The 17047-nt window shown below is 44.1% G+C and overlaps 1 protein-coding gene and 1 long non-coding RNA gene across 3 annotated transcripts in view; both read right to left on the bottom strand.

Annotated features, from left to right (window-relative positions):
* LOC310764847 overlaps positions 1-17047 on the bottom strand; it is a 517681-nt gene that overhangs the window by 400415 nt on the left and 100219 nt on the right. The window lies entirely within an intron of this gene.
* Positions 1-17047, bottom strand: part of DOK5 (docking protein 5) — a 55387-nt gene that overhangs the window by 8369 nt on the left and 29971 nt on the right. Inside the window, exons 2-5 of one of the 2 annotated variants that reach the window (XM_083619101.1) lie at positions 11817-11924; positions 3647-3761; positions 3404-3523; positions 929-1118 (exon numbers count right to left, since the gene is read on the bottom strand). In XM_083619101.1, coding sequence (XP_083475227.1) covers positions 929-1118; positions 3404-3523; positions 3647-3761; positions 11817-11924 — 533 coding nt within the window. The remainder of the gene's footprint in view (positions 1-928; positions 1119-3403; positions 3524-3646; positions 3762-11816; positions 11925-17047) is intronic. The other variant, XM_083619102.1, reaches the window with a different exon arrangement.

Genomic DNA, 17047 nt, shown 5'->3' with positions numbered 1-17047 from the left:
TGTCAGCCCATTTGGTTTCTGAACATCCAATGGAAGTGGGGCATCTTGTCCTTTGCCTCAGGCAACAAAATGTCTTGGGGTAGCCCTGTTAATATGTGTTAAGTCAGGAAGCAAATATATGCATCGTAAGTATGTGTGCATATTCATAAGCATGCAACTAATATGGAAGTTTAGATACCCAACTTCACAGCAGCTTCAGTGGCTTGGCAGACAGAATTTTCTTTCTTTCTTTCTTTCTTTCTTAGATTTATATAAGAATAAAAGCCTTACGAAAACATTCAGTGGAAAGGAGGACACAAAAGCAGAATAGCTCCCCTTCTTTCACTTTTAATTTTTATTTGGAAGATGATCATCACACATTCTGAAATTTCATCTATACTTGGGGCAGAAGTTATCAAATGCAATTGGTTCCACATTGAGCCAAAGTATCAGTCTTCTCGTTGTGAATAAAACGACAATCTACTCATTCAAGTTAAAATATATACGAAGGATCTAAGGCATGCGAGTTGCATACAAGGGAATGATGTTGCTGCTCAGTTTTCTGTGTGGCGGTTTTCTGTTGTTACCCCCATGCCCCAATTAAACCATTGTTTAGTATGCTGCTGGCATTCAACTCTAGTCAATATATGTATCTATGGTGGTGGCTCCAGTTTTGCCCAAGGCCTGAACCCCAAGTCAAATTTGGTGTTATTCAGAGGCATACGGATCTTGGTTGAGTGGGTTTCAAACAGCCTCAGATTGCTAAAAGTCAAGTTGAGCTCTGGGGCCATTTAAATAGGGATGGGGTTGTTCCCATAATTCTTTGGGGGAAGTCATGGCTGTTTAAAGTGCCAGCATAGTGTTTTAAATAAATGTATGGTGTGGAGGTGCCCAGAATTCCCGAGTCTGAAGAACTTGTGGAACAAGTTGTTGCAAAGCATTCACTCACCTCCCAGCTTCGAATGTAAACCATGTTGAGTCCCGCCCATATCGTCGGAGGGCACTTAAAGGCCAAGAGACGAGCTTTACTCTGGGATTCTGGATGTCCCAAAGACAGATATTTTCAAACGTTATCTGCAAGGTACATTCCCCATGCACATCTAAATTAGGGGATGGCATCAAATACACATTGAATCTCTCTGGGAGAAAAACAAAAGATTTAGACTAAAATCCTTGCAGAATCAAAAACAACATGACAGACATTGTACAATCATATCATAACATCATTTCTCAATGTCCAAAGAATTCTGCAGTTCTTCTTCTCATAACAGTCCTACAAAACAAGAGAGCAGTTGGGAAATTCCACAAATGGGGGGAAGGGGAGTTCAGAAATAAATCCACCGCCTTTGCCATCAGAATTGAAGGGTGATAGTCTGAATCAGTACACATGTAAGCTCATCACACAATGTAGGACCCTAGGAAATTGGGATTCTACAGTGTTCAAGGAGGATACACTAAAAGAAGGTCATGGGAGGCAGAGCAAAGGTCCTTGTCCATGAGAGCTTCTCCCCCTATGTGGAATTTCCCCAATTTTTATAATGCTGGAATAAGACTACATTCTGCACATCAGAAAGTTCAGTGTAGCCTTCTACCCAGGGTGGAAGACCACCCACAAAAAGTGACACCCACAGCTATCTTAGTAAAGTCTAGAATTCTACCAACTCATACTGCCAGCACTTCATTCTGCATGGTGTGTAGGAAAGATCTCATCTATAGCATTTCCCTGCCTCAATGTTGAGACAATGCATAACAAGGCACAGTATTCAGTCTTTAAAAAATTCAATTTTCAGGGACTTAGGAACTAGACAGCCACTGACTGCAGCCTTGGTTTCACATCCTTATGAAAGGACTATGGGAAGATGAATTTGCTATGGGACTAAGAGCAAACTCAACTCTTTGAGAATCAGTTGTTATCTGTCAAAAATGGTACCACCATATTACCTGGGAGATTATTATTTTTTGAGGGGGGACGACTCCAGTGAGACCTGAGCTCAGTGGGCACAGAATGGGAGATAAATATTAGATAATGAGAATATGGGGGGCAGGATGCAATGGAATGGCATTTCTAGGAACAGGGAATGTATTGTTCATTGGAAGATTCAACGCAAGCATTCTGCACTATTATCCTTAGTTTGATCTTTGCTCTTTCACTTTGACAATCTACAGGAAAGGGAAGTGATTGACTGTGTGAAAGCCTGCTACCAGTTTTAAAGGAGTTGACTGTGAAGCTGTTTGAGATAGACAGGCACGTAGCAAAATCTGTGCGGTTTTAGGTTGCTGCCAAGCTTGACGGCTGCAGAATCGGTGCAAAGGACATCACATGTGGGCATGTTGGAGGCAGATCTTGCATGTGTGCCTCTCTCCTCCCCATCCATACTTTGAACACTGATATCTTTAAACCAACCAATAAATATAAGTGTGCCAAGGGTGAAAAAATCTCAGGTCCAGGGATTGAATGCATCCTCTAGGCCTTTCGACATGACCTTCAAGACTCTTCATATGCCATTGCTCTTCCTCAGACTGCTCTCCTTAGCCCAAGCTCTATTCCATGGGTAGGCAAACTAAGGCCCGGGGGCTGGATCCGGCCCAATTGCCTTCTGGATGGTCTGGGAATCAGCGTGTTTTTACATGAGTAGAATGTGTCCTTTTATTTAAAATGCATCTCTGGGTTATTTATGGGGCATATGAATTCGTTTTTTTTTTTTTTTCAAAATATAGTCCGGCCCCCCACAAGGTCGGAGGAACAGTGGACCGGCCCCCTGCTGAAAAAGGTTGCTGACCCCTGCTCTATTCCCTTCTCCAATATCTTGAACTGGGGTGGTGCTTCTTATATGTTGCCCTGCAAGGACCCTTGAATTTTCTCTGGCTGGCACATAACCTACTATACAAAAGTAGGAGTCACAGCCTTTGCACCTCCCATTTTTCTTCCTCTGGCACCACTTCTGACTGGCATGCACCCGCCTATCCCAACATTTTCCCACGCAGCCCTCAGCCTGAAAAGTTTCCCCTGCTTCTGAGCCAGGCTCTTGAACCTAGAAGGATTCAGTCAAACACTGAACAACATATGAAATGACATATGAAATTCAAGGCAGGCTTAGCACTGTGCAGCAAAACGTTTCGGTTTCCTCTTTGTATCACAGCTGAGGTTCAATTTTTAAAATTGTTTTTAAATCCCAACTGTGTTACTGAGTTGGCGGAAGCTGAAACGCTTTAACTTTGGGTCATTGCAATATATCCGCATCTATAAATAGGGTAGCATTGGGAGCAGCAGCAACCGTGGAGCACAAAACACGATCGCATGGAAGAATGTCACACTCCGTTGCACTGGTCCACAGTATTTATGGATTTCATGAGCACATTGCAGAGGCAGCCTAAACGTTTCTATTTGTAGTTGTGTAAAAAAAAAAAAAAGGTATTTACATACCACTTTGTTCCCTCTCTACACCGGAAGCCAATAGGTCAGGTTCTCCAAGGCTAATATCATTAATCTGAGTCCCCAGGCACTCCACCTGCAAGACTTTACACCATTCATCCGCTTCAAGCTCTGCATATAAACGACCAAAAATCTGCATGTTGGTGTGGCATGTAACATTTATAACGTTTACAGCTAGCTGCAACAGTTACAGCTGCTACAGCTAATGACAATCGCCCATGCCACTAAACCCACCTGATTCACAAGCAAACGTCCTGGATGTGTCATCATTAAAATATATCCCTACAGCGTGCTTCCTTGTGCCCTTTGGCAAGCGCAATATATTCTTCACATGATTAAGTTCCGTAACCTGGAGTAAAAAGAAGAAGAAGAATGGGAGGGGGGAATAAAGTAAGACAGCAACTTGCAGCTCTCATTAAGATCTCTGTACAAAGAGGTTTGTATGGAGGAGGCTTGTGTAACTTGTGACTCAGTGCACTGAACACAACTCACCAGGCATGTATGACAGGGACTTATAAGTTTCTGTATTTGTTTCCTGCTCAAGATGGCAAAAGCAAGATGGCTTGTTAAGGACCTGGGAGGCTACTGTATGTGGCTGAATTGACTACATTTGGCTTGCTGGGTCAGGCATTTTTCAGGTTGGGTGAAGGCAAGGAGAAATAGGAACACAGTGTGTTAATCTGTGCGTTCACAATGAATAAAAACGATGCATCTGACCAGGGCCGGCTTACCCATAGGTGCTAGGGGTGCGGGGCACCTGGGCGCCAGGCTCTCAGGGGCGCTAGGCCAAGAGTCCGGGGCCCGAGAGTTGAGTCTGGGGAAGAGCCCGTCTGTCGGTCGGAGCACCACGGTGGGCTCTTCTGCAGTGGGCGGCTCTGCGCCGTGAGTTGGGGGTGAGCAAGCCAGCGAGGCTCTGAGGCGGCTGGCCGGCTCCGCCCCCTGCGTGCCTGGGACTGGGCAACCTGGGGGGGGGCACCAGGCAGATCTTTGCACCCCAGCACCACATATGCTTAAGACAGCCCTGCATCTAACAAGATGGATTCAGGGCTAGCACAATAGGCAGGGATCTGCATTACCAAGGTATGGGATTCTGAGTGCTCAATGCTCAAGAGCAGAGTGCTACAGCAGCAGTTTTGCTGGTGTACGTGCACAAGAAAGAACATCAGGTCCATCTGGCAATAGCTTGGCTCATATGCATGTCCTCCCAGATTTTTACCACTTGGGCAGAGAACTGGATAATGATGATGATGACTCCACCCTTCACCCTAAGGTCCCAGGGCAGCTCACAACAATTTAAAGTACATTAAAAATAGTTTAACACAAAATAGCTGGGAATCTCATGATTCTACCACGTTGCATAAGAATTTAAAATGAGTCTGCTGGTTTAGGCCAAGGATTCATCTGGATCAGCATCTCGTTGCTGACCAGATGCCTTTGGGAAGCCTGCAACTTAGACATGAGTGCAACAGCATTCTGCCCACCTGCAATTGCCAGCAACCCTTATTCAGACACATACTGTCTTGGATAGAGGAGATAGAACATAGTCATTATGGCTAGTAGCTCCCGATAGCCTTGTTTTTTAACAATAATTTTTATTAGTTTTCAATTACAATAATCCAACGGTAGTCTCATGATAGCAATGCCAAATTACAATACAATGCAATTACTAATCCCAATCATTTAGATGCCCAATTATATAATTGAGGTAGCCTCCCTCATGCTAGAATTGATGGTTTGATGATTTACTTTGTTTCTGCATTCCAAGATCTTATTCATCTGTTACATTCCATTCAGAATAACCATTCCTTATACAACAACTGCAAAATTGACACATTAAATGATTTATAAACCCTATACGTGAATCATTCAAACTATATCCTTATTCCTCCTGTGTGTGACATTTATTCTATCCGTGGTCTTCCCAGCTGTTACTGCTCTCCATCATGCCTTGGGCATGTTAATATCCCATTGTTGTTCCAGAAGTTCTCCAGCGCTCCGCCACATGGTTCATTGGTTTACAACTTCAAAAGCAGCTGCAAAAATGACACTGCTCCAGTATATATCCTGTTTTCTCCATTTTCCCCCCTCAGCCTGGGAAGGAGAGTGATCTGAGGCACTTCAAATAGCTCAGTAATGAACCTTCCTTGGCAAGCACACAGATTCCTTTCATCCCCCCTCTCAGCCGAAGATAGGCAAATATATTCTTCTCAGTGTTGACATTCATCTGTCTCAAGAGACAATGGAAGAGTATGCCATTGAGTCAAACCGTTGGTGAGTTACAGCACTGGCTCTGGCTGCTGAGACCAATACAGGAGAGACATGTTTTGTTGCAGCTGGGGCAGATGAAAGTGTTCGGTTTTGCCAGTGCACTATGGCATTTCTTCTCTCTGCACTCCTGCCAGTGGTCATTTCTCCTGTGGTCACTGCTGTGGATACATGACCTGTCTGTCTGTCTCCAGACACTGCAGTCATCTGCAAGGGATTCCCACATGGTGGGTTGCCAGCCTTCCTGTCATGTTTGCAGATATCTTTATGACACAGATTTGGTCTGCCAAAGGGTCTGGTGCCTGAAGCCAGCTCCCCACAGAGCATGTCCTTGGGGATCTTGCCATCTTCCATTCTATGTCTAATCCTCTCAAAAAGCCATCAGGTACCCTGCCATTCCACCGGGCAGACATACCGATAATTATCTGCACTTCACCTCTATTCCTATATATATTTCTCCTTCCTGCCTCTAGCCTTTCAGCTGATTCACACATTCAACTCCCAATGGGGTCATGAGGCTCATGGGGCAGTCATGACATCTCATCTTAACCTATCTCTCATTACTAGATTCTGCGGACAAAATAACAGCAGACGTTGTTGCCTTCATGCTTTGCTGGAATGGTTCCAAGAAGCTTCTGGCTCAGCAGTGTTTGAAGGAGACTGGTGGACAAGATGCCCTGTGGTCCAATCCAGCAGAGTTGTTATTATAGTGGCGTGCAAAGATTAAGGCTGATCTGAGGCAGGGAAGGGAAGACCTCCCAGGGTGAGAGATCAGGTGGGTCCACCACTTTCTGTATTTTCTTTCCTCCTTCTCTCTCTGTTTTTACTTTTATTTACATTAGTGTTTTTTTATCTTATTGTATTATGAGAAAGCTTTATTAATAAAAAACAAAACAAATATTAAGTCTCATCTGAATGCCTAAATTTCTACCATATGTAAATAATACTACCTTAAAGGTAAAGGTAAAGGGACCCCTCACCATTAGGTCCAGTCATGGACGACTCTGGGGTTGCGCGTTCATCTCGCTCTATAGGCTAAGGGAGCTGGCGTACAGCTTCCGGGTCATGTGGCCAGCATGATTAAGCTGCTTCTGGCCAACCAGAGCAGCGCATGGAAACACCATTTACCTTCCCGCCAGAGTGGTACCTATTTATCTACTTGCACTTTGACGTGCTTTCGAACTGCTAGGTTGGCAGGAGCAGGGACCGAGCAACAGGAGCTCACCCTGTCGCAGGGATTCGAACCACCGACCTTCTGATCTGCAAGTCCTAGGCTCTGTAGTTTAACCCACAGCACCACCCGCGGCCCGCAGCACCACCTTACCACCTGATAATTTCTCTCATTCTCTCATTCACACACATGCACACACATTAATGTTCTCTCTCTCTCTCTCACACACACACACACACCATACAAAGGGGAAGGAAAGACTTTGCCCAACCCAAACAAGGTGATTTTATTCTTGCCTTGCTGAAATCTAGCTTTCTTCGATATATTTTTCTGAATTAAATGAAAATATGCCATCATTTATTGTCTTTGGTTACAAAGGCTTAAAATTTTCAAGATAGCTTTAATCTGAATTGCGGGTGATATCCAGCATTAATCACACTCAGAGTACTTAATCATGCTTAAGTAATTAAGTTCATTAATATGATGGGGTCTCCTCTGAGTAGAAGGAAATGAGATATCGCACTCTATTTTGAAACGCTTTCTCATATCAAGCTCTTTATGAAGGTAACTGTATATGGATGAGGCATGGACTATTGGCTGCCTGTGATGGCTTTATGCTGTTTAGGAGGGAAGGAAGTAATAAAAGTGAAGCATTACTCGATTTATTCACATTATCAATTCATCCTTAAAGGTCAGACACCGAAAGAGCAACTGCTATGCAGAAATCCAAAAGGCAGAGCAATATATTTCAACGTACATCTTGCAAGCCTCAGTTCACATTTGAGGCTTCCAAGTTCATTCACCTGAAGAGTAAAATTTGTTTTCTTTTTGCTACTTGTCCTTCCCACTGTTTGCACTTCATTTTGGCATCAGTTCATAAAGCAGGCAAGGAAGATTGTTCATCTCCCATGATTGTTATCTTCATGGAGCCAAAGGTCCTGATTTGATATTGCAGAGAGCAAGAAGCATTCATCTATGTGAACACAATAAATACTGTTCTACTCAATAATAGCCAGACGATGCATACATTAGGGTGATATATAACCAAAACCGCAACTGGGAATGAGAAGCTGCCTGAGATCTGCTTTGAAGAGTTTGGGCAGAATGGATTCATTCTACTCTGCCAAAACTCCAGTGTACATTGTAATATCTGGAATGGATTCTACAAACTGCTGTGGACATTTCCAGAGAGGCCTAACACTCGCCATTGACATATCCAGTAGGGATTTTCCAAATTCTCCAAATATTGTTAGATGTTATATAGAAATTTTCCTTAATGTACACATTTTTGGAAAGCTATTTTCTGTAATACAATACATTTATGTATGTTATTTTCACTCACATATGCATTTTTGTACATGTTACTTGGCTGGAGAGCTTAACTGCAAAAGACAGAGAGGTGCCAATTTACAAAGATGTTTCAGTTTGCATATTGTTCCAGAAAATTCAGTAAGTTCTCCCCAATCTTGAATCCTCATGCTGTTCTAGGCCTCCCTACAGAGATGCTGTGCAACACTGTGCTGGCATGCCTCAGATAGAATAAGGGAGCTGAAAAAGATACCCTCATACCTTCTCCTTTCAAACATTTCTCCTATCACCTGGTTAGGCAAACCCTTCTGGATATAATTTCCCTTGACCACGACTTGGATCCAGAGTTCTTTACCATGAAAGAAAGGGCTGCCAATCCAGAACAGGATCTCACTTCTGGAAGCTGCAGGAAGGCAACTTTCACTAACTCCTACAGCGCCTCCTCCAAATGGACTTCAAGGGGAACATTTAAAGCTACCTTCCACCAGCAGGCACTGGGAGCATCTCATGCGTGTAACTATGCTCCCAGGATGCTGCCACTGGCAGAAGGAAACTCTGGATCTATGCCCATGTATCTATAAAGACAGATCATCAGAGTTATATGCCAGCATCATACATCACCAAGGCAAGGGAACATAAGTCAGATGAGCTAGTGCAATAAATCACTAGGAAAAAACCAGCTAGATTATATCAGTTCCAGGCACTGTGGAATTAAACTGATCCTAAATCATTGCCTGTGATGCTTATTAGAACACATTATTGATTCCAACGAGGCCAATAAAGGTTTGGTATGTTTTAGAATTCCTGGCTCTATACATAAAAAAGAGAGTGCTGTTGTTCATTGTGACATGACAAGAAGGCTTCTTCAGTGCTAGTACTCCTTCCATGAGATGTCTGGGCATCTTATTCTGTATTTGTGTTCTGCTGACAACTGAGCAAAAATCCTTTTTTACATAAGCTTTTTGATTCTGTTGTTGTTTGTTGATCAATGGTGAGTTTTGCTGCTGTCTTTAGTGTGGTAATCTAGGGTTTGATTAGTTGAATTACTGTTTACTTTTGATTAAGCGTGTTCTCACTAAAGGAGAGCACGTGTTGCGGATGGGGCCAGGCAAAGCACCCCGTAGTTGCCAGGCAGGATAGATTGAAGGGGCCTGGCTTGGATTGGTGGTTGGTGTTGCTGGGGTAAATTTGATGTTGCCAATTTGGGGGTGGGAACAGAGGTTATTTAAACAAGGTTCACAGCAAGCTGCTTTCTCTTTCGCTGTGGGCACCGGATCACCCGCCCGCCCTCCCTTGTTTGGGCTTGTGCTTTGACCTTGCTATGCCTGTCATGGGGTCGTCCGCCTTGGTGCGGGGGCCTGGTAGGAATTTTCCATTTGGCTGATTAGTGTGTGCCATTTGGTTTTTGCCTACTGCGTAGCAAATCGTCACAACTTGTAAAGTTGGCGGTTAGGCATTGGTTTAAATTGGTTGGTGGAGGGGTATGGATTGGCTGTGCCTGCCCCTCCAATGCTGCTGCTGCACGGGAATTCCATTAAAGGAATTCAGGGGCTTACCATCCTTTCGTCCAAACCCCTGGAATCGGGTTTGGGCCGCGTAAGCCCCTGGGAGCATGCGGGGAGATGCTGAGGGTCTGTGCCGCAGCTCCAGTTATCCCTGATCTTGTTCCTCCACACTGGCTTTCGCTGGAATCCGGGAGTCAGTGCTGTCCCCCAAGGCGGGGGGGACAGATAGTCATAACCAATGCCTAAGCAACCACTCACAATTTGTATGTTTAATAAAGTTGTGGCCAAAATTATGCCAAAAACCTTAAACAAAAATTTATGAGTGATGTGTGAGTTATTGGGGTAGGGGTGTTTTGGGGGAACTCAGCACGCAAATAAACCACAATAAATAAATAAACAAGCATGTCAAAGTGTCGGATTTATTTGTAATTATGGTTGCAAATGTAGAAGTTCTAGGAAGTCTGTGGATATCACCATACCCAGAATTGCCCTGTTTTTACCAGTACATCCCAAATTCCCAGCATTCCCAGCTTCCATCTGGATCTGGGAATGTCCCACTTCCCACCTCCAGAACTACTGCCGCTGAGCTAGGGGGAAAGGATGAAACAGCCAACTCTCTCCACGGCTGCCACCCCAGGAGACGCCACACGGACCAGTGCAGCCTGGTGGGTGAATGTCACATTGAGACGAGGCCTTGCTGGTGTTGCTATGGTAACCCGGAGCACCTGGAACCTTATCTCAGAACATCCAGATATGGGGATGTGTTCCTCAAGACATGAGACCAAGCACTGTGTAATTTAACCCACTGTTCACATTACACCAACATAAACAGGGTTTAATGGGTAGCTACATACCTTGAGTGGCAGAGAATCTAGTCTCTGGATTATGCAAGGGGAGGAAATAAAGACCCATTTTAAAGAAGCGAATGTTTAAGAGACCATGATCTTCCATTTCAGCCCTAATTCCCACATCATTCAGAGGTGGATGTACCACTTATACTTCACATTACCATGTGAAGAAGGGGAGAGAGTAAAAGAGACATAAGATTTGCATCAATAATTTGTCAGCTCAGTATCATTACAGATGACACACCTTCTGTGCTGAGCCGAAATTAAAGTGCTCTAAATATACATTCTGCACAATCCCAATAGGAGTTGAGATGAAGCAGAGAAAGGGATTTTGAGTCTCTTCTCGTGACTTTTGAAAATGGCCTCAGATAAATTTCCCCTGAACTTCTATTTCTAGACACACGTAGGGCCAATTGTCCCCCAGGCTTCATGGCCAGTCCTGTATAAATTATGCATCCGAGAGATGTAGATCGGAGCAAATAGTTTAAGGAGATTCAAATGTGGTATTCTCATGAGATTTATTCCTTAAACACCTCTCAAGCCAAATAAGAATGGATCAGCCACCAAAAGCTTATCTTTTCGCTCCCAGGCGCCGAGACTGTTTGCACACCTAAATCCCAATTTTCTAATATATTAAGCTGTTGCCGTCAAAGATTAAAAATTAAAGGGTCTATTATTGTTATGGTGCTGAGGGGAATTACACATGTACCTTCTCAGGCAGAGCGATCTCCAACTGATTTTTTTTTTAACAAGGAGTCTCAGAAACTTTTCTATCTAGCAACAACGATTATGCAAATGATGAACGAATTATATTGTTTCCATTGATACAACCCCTGATAGGTATTCTCTGAAAGGGACGTATTAATTTTTAAAGTTACAATTTAAATATACTATTTATATCTTCTCTAAGGCTGACTATAAACTGATAGGAAGAACAGACCTTAAGAAGCGCCTTTGCTGGGTCAGGCAAAAATCCCATCTAGTCCAGCATTCTGTGGTCAGCCAGATGTTCTTGGGTGGATGTGCAGAATGGGCCCAGAGAGGGAGGACTAGTGAAGTGCCAGTGGCGCATTGGGGAGATTGGGGAGACATGTGGATGGGTGGGCAGCAAGGGCAGTGGGCGGAACTGCCACCTGAGGTGACCACCTCACCCGGCCTCATGGGTGGGATAGCTCTGGGAATAGGGCCTAAATCACAATGAACCATTAGCAAAATTGCCGCTAAAGTCTAGATTAACCATGGGAGTTACTTACGTGGGAAAACCTGCTTGTGAAGGAGACACAGAGGAAGCATGCACATTCTCTTACCTTATGATAGCATCTGAAGTAAGCCGCACGCTCATCTGAAAATTTCTCTATTCTTTTGGGCCCTTTGCTTGATGCTTTCTTGAAGACTAGCCAGCATCTCTGATAAATCTAGAAACATTGAAACACATTATTATTATTATTATTATTATTAAAAAATGAACCTTATGACAAATAATTATTTTCAAATATTCCATTTGGGGGAATGAATAGTCCCACAAAATTGCAAGGGGCAGGTACTCAGCTCAGCAAAATTCCTTGAGTTGGTTTTGATTCCTCTTTCTCACACTCTTCCTCCTCCTGCTTTTCCAGATGATGTCCATTTCCTGCACCAACTTACATTCTCACTCACAAGCATGCATTTGTTGTTGCTTTTGGTTGCCAAAACCCTTATTTATTTATGGATTTCGATGCTTACTTATTTACAGTGCGCTTTTTTTGGTAACAAATGAGGTGTCAGTACTCATATCGTGATAAAAGTGTCATGGGCGCCAGAACAAAATGGCTGCCCTGGGCAGCAAAGAAAAGTGGTATCCATGACAACAAAATCACACAAAAAGCACTGCTTATTTATCTTATTTACATTCTGCTTTATAATCCCAAAAGATCTCCAAGTTGCTTATTTACACAACACAATCACCTTCAAGGAGATCTGCCTATACAGAGTGACACCCACCATTATCCAAGTGGACATCCTCTTCCTCCCCTCATAAGCTCTCCCCTCCTGGGTCAGCTGCTGGGAAGGCACTGCCAATGACCTCCACAGCTATTGTGCTGTCCCCACTGCAGTTCCCCAGATTCAGCCCCGAACCTCCTTTACACTCTTCCCCAGGAATGGACTCCAGTGGGCTTGGGTGTTGTAGAGATCTCCATCAACTAGGCCAGACATGTTTCTTACTTTACAGGCTTATGGCAGGCTTCTGTTTGAAGGGTGGTCAGGGGACAGTCCTCTGAAGGGAGAGCAGGAAGGGCTTTGAATTTCCCTGTCCACTCTTCACACCTGGGCAGAAGACTGAGAAGGCCCACAGATCACTTCGTCACAGTCTTCTCTACTATCTTAAAATATATAGTGTTCCTATTTCTGTTAGGAACATAGGAAGCTGCCTTATGAGTCACACTATTTGTCTATCTAGCTCAACCATGTCCATACTGACTGGTAGCAACTCTCCAGGGTGTTAGGCAGGGAACATTCCCAGCCCTACCTGGGGGTCCTGTATTTTGAACCTGGGACCTGTGCAATGTGTAAAGTAATTATTTCCAAATCTGCATCTGTACATATGAAGAAGCATGTTCGCTTTCATCCTTTTTTCATTGGTGGTGGTGGTGCATAAGTAGCAATCCAATCCCCAATCCCACGATAGCATATTTGCTGGCAGTGAGCACAGAGGAATGGCAAGATAATTTTTAAAGAGTATCCCTGTATTACGCTGGTAATTGCATAATTCAAGAGAGATTCAAATTGCCTTTGATGCAGAATAACAACTTCATATACACGCATTACAGTAGTGGTGGTAAATGGCTGAAAGATGTAAAATCCATTGGTAGTTGTTAGAAGAGGAAGAGGAAGAAGGAAAGGACTTCATCTAAAAGCTGGTACAGGGAGCTAGAAGGTCCTGTTTCAAATCTCCTCTCACCATGAACATACTAGGTGGAGGGGCAACCAATGAAGTAGTCTGCAGATGTTGTGGAATACAACTCCCAGCACTCAACCAGCACTGCCAATGATCACGAATGATGGGACTTGTAGTCCAAAACAGCTGGCAGGGGCACCATGCTGTCCACCCCTGTGCTAGGTGGTGTGTCAAGCAAGGTGGTGTCTCTCAGCATCAGTCTCATACTGACCCACCTTACAGGGTCATTGTAATGACTACATCTAGAACACGTGGTTGGTGGATGGATTTTTTTCCTGATATTTTATATGCGTCTATCAGTGAACAGTTGTCTCCTGGTGTTTCTGTAGTACATTTTTAGTAGAATGGGCAGAGAGATTGGTGATAGTGGTTGGCGACATTAGTGATAGTGACTGGGAGATACTGGAGCGTTTGGGTGGGTGGTGTGCTTAGGGATGTTTCTAAGGTGTGGGGGTAGTATGGGATGGCTAGCGGACATTGTACGACTTGTGTCAATATAAGGATCTGGGTGTGATGTGCATCTCTCTGTGAGTGAGGTGAACGTTGCATGCTGTGAGTAAGATGTCCCTTGGCAAGGAGGAGGGATCCCTGACTCTTAAGCTGCTTTCAAAACACACTGTCCATTGCATTGTAGCTTGTCCATTCATTTGCTGTATACATGTTACATAACAGATCAGTTTTTTTTGAAAACCTTTTGGTAGTCATATTTAGGAGCAAATATTAAATAAATAAATTCAATTAGGGGATGTCGGCCAGTCAGGGTCTTCCCCTTATGTCTTCACACTACGTGTAGTACACAGGCACAGCCCTTACCCATGCTGGCTGAACACACATCAGAGGGGAGTAATTTCTGCTGTGCGTATCTATGGTTGGGGCAGGACAGGAACATCGTGCCCACTCACAGTAGGGGGGCATTATTGGTGTTGGGGATACCCTCCACAGCATCCCCCACATGCCCTTTCGACCTGCAGGGGAAAGGTTATGTGAACCTCCCTAAGTAGGCAGTGGTGGAGCTTCATGCTCCAGCACCGGGGGCAGAGAGCAGGTGGAGCTTCATGCTCCAGCACCAGGGGCATAGCTGGTGTGTGTCCCAGGGGTGTGGCACACTGCCCGCAGGGGCATGGCGCGCGTCCCGGGGGCATGGCACCCAGTCTGGGGGGAGCTGCAATGGCAGCCCACCGGGAATGTGGTCTGGGGGCGGTATGCTCCCCCTGCCCCCTTCCTCCGCCAGTGCTAGTAGGCGATTGGCATGGAAGGCTTAGAGGACACACCAGTCAGGAAGCTAGGCAAGAACTTTATTGTCTCCCTTAAACAAGAGCAGAATAGACCCGGGAAATTTCTGACTCCTCCCAGATACAATTAAGTCCAGTGCCACCTAGTCCCTAGGCTGTACAATGACAATATCCACACCAACTCACAGATGCAAACAGGGAAAATTCTTTGATGCCTGTAATATATTCTGCTAAGCAATCCTGGAGTCCCTTTCCTTGCTGTCTTTGTTTCTTCTGCAACAGCTTGTTCTGCACCCGCTTCAGAAGCCAACATGTTGGGAAACCGATCATAACAATTCTCTTTGTTAAAAACCTGAGGATGGTTCGCACAATGTTTAGACACACGGCTGATTTGCTGTACTTATTATAAGATAGCTGCAACTTAAACAGCACCACTTACTATATGGGCAGATGGTTATGTGGGGGATAAAAGGGAACAGAGGCACTGTGTTTCGGAAACCGAGAAGGAACAAAACTTAGCTGCGTAATTGAAAACCAAAACAGGAGGTTGTGCCAGAATGAAATAACAAAGCATAGTTGTCCAGCAGTATATGTTACCATACTTAACACTTCGAAATGAACCTCACCAGCTACCACAAGTGAAATGGAGTGGCAGGTTGTACACCAGAGGGTGCCTTAGTGTCCATGCACCTACATGTGCAAGGAAGTCAAGTCAAATAAGCATGTTGCTGAAAGAGGGAAACTATATTTTGCTGAAACGAAGCAGATTTGAGATCAAGTGTAGAATTCTCTATATTTTCCAAAGGGGGCAATATACTAAGTAAACAACCTAATAGCCTAATATGAAAATGATTACTGAATAGCTCTGTGAGCATTAGCTTTTCTAGAGCCAACTGGGAAAACACAAGTGGTAGATATGCTAATGCAAAGCAATGTAGGGTCCCAGGAGAACAGGACCGCCTAAGGAGCTGGCTTTGTTGGTATTGAGATGCTGTACAAACCTAATGATTGTATAATTAAAGCTGGCAGTACATCTTCCTTTCTCATTACGTATCCTTGAGAAGGAACTGGGGGCTTTGTCTGCAGGACAGCTTACAGTATATTATATACTTGGGGAAAGACTGGGGGGTGGGAATACCAGGCAAAAGGATACAATGGGGTGATGCACTGGAATTAAACGGCTTTGACAGCGAATTCAGAGAGCTCAGGATGGTTTGGGAGTAATTTCAGAATGCAATGGTTTCAGAAGCCAGTTAAAGGTTTTTTTCTGATAGTTTCATTTGATAGGACTGGAGGCACCAGTAAAATGGGGAAATGACAGAATATGCAAAGTGGACATATGAAATATACAGTGGTACCTCAGGTTAAGAACTTAATTCGTTCCGGAGGTCCGTTCTTAACCTGAAACCGTTCTTAACCTGAGGTACAACTTTAGCTAATGGGACCCTCCCGCTGCTGCCAGGCTGCCGGCATGCGATTTCTGTTCTCATCCTGAGGTAAAGTTCTTAACCTGAGGTACTATTTCTGGGTTAGCTGAGTCTGTAACCTGAAGTGTTTGTAACCCAAGGTGTTTGTAACCCGAGGTACCACTGTATGGGACATTTATCCACCAAGACACACAGAGTTACCTTATACTAACTATCTAAATTAGCATTGTCCACAGTGACTGATAGCAGCTCTGCAAGATTTCAGGCAGGCGTCTATTGCCTCCTTATAGTTTTGCAGTTTCTATACTTAGAATGTGGAGAGGGCGCCATCTTGTCCTTTGCCTCAAGCTGCAAAACGTATTGGGCTGGCCTCGAGGGCTAGCTTACCATATTTCAAAGTGGGTGAGCATATTACCATCTAAAATGGAGGGCTGGATTTTGTAAGAAAAAAAAACAACCAGTTATTTGAGTCATGGAAGTCCTCTGTGTGTCACATCCACTTTGATCCTTACAGACCTACATAATAGATTATTTTTAAAAATCCATTGGGGGTGGGGACATCATGGCAGCAGACCTTCCACATGTGCATTCAAAAGAACAGGATGGAGACCCTCCAGATGTTGTTGGGTGACAAATAACATCATCCTCGACTGCTGAATGCATTGGTTGGGGCTGACAGAAATTGGAGTCTAACATCTGTGGGCTGGCAGCTTCCCAAACCCTTTATTAGAGCTTCTATAAAGAAAACAATACAACTCACAACACACTTCGTTCTACCACACATGAACCCCATTATGTCGACCACCCTCTACTACAGCTTGGAAAGTATTTACTATTAGTATTTACTATTAGTATTTACTATTAGTATTTACTAAGTATTTACTAGCGCTCTACGTGGGACTACCTTTGAAGGTGACCCGGAAACTGCAATTAATCCAGAATGC

Source organism: Podarcis filfolensis (genome assembly GCF_964270895.1).
Source record: "Podarcis filfolensis genome assembly, chromosome: 6".
Taxonomy (NCBI): Eukaryota; Metazoa; Chordata; class Lepidosauria; order Squamata; family Lacertidae; genus Podarcis; species Podarcis filfolensis.
The sequence above is the reverse complement of the archived record's forward strand: the minus strand, read 5'-3'. Positions and strand labels throughout refer to the sequence as shown.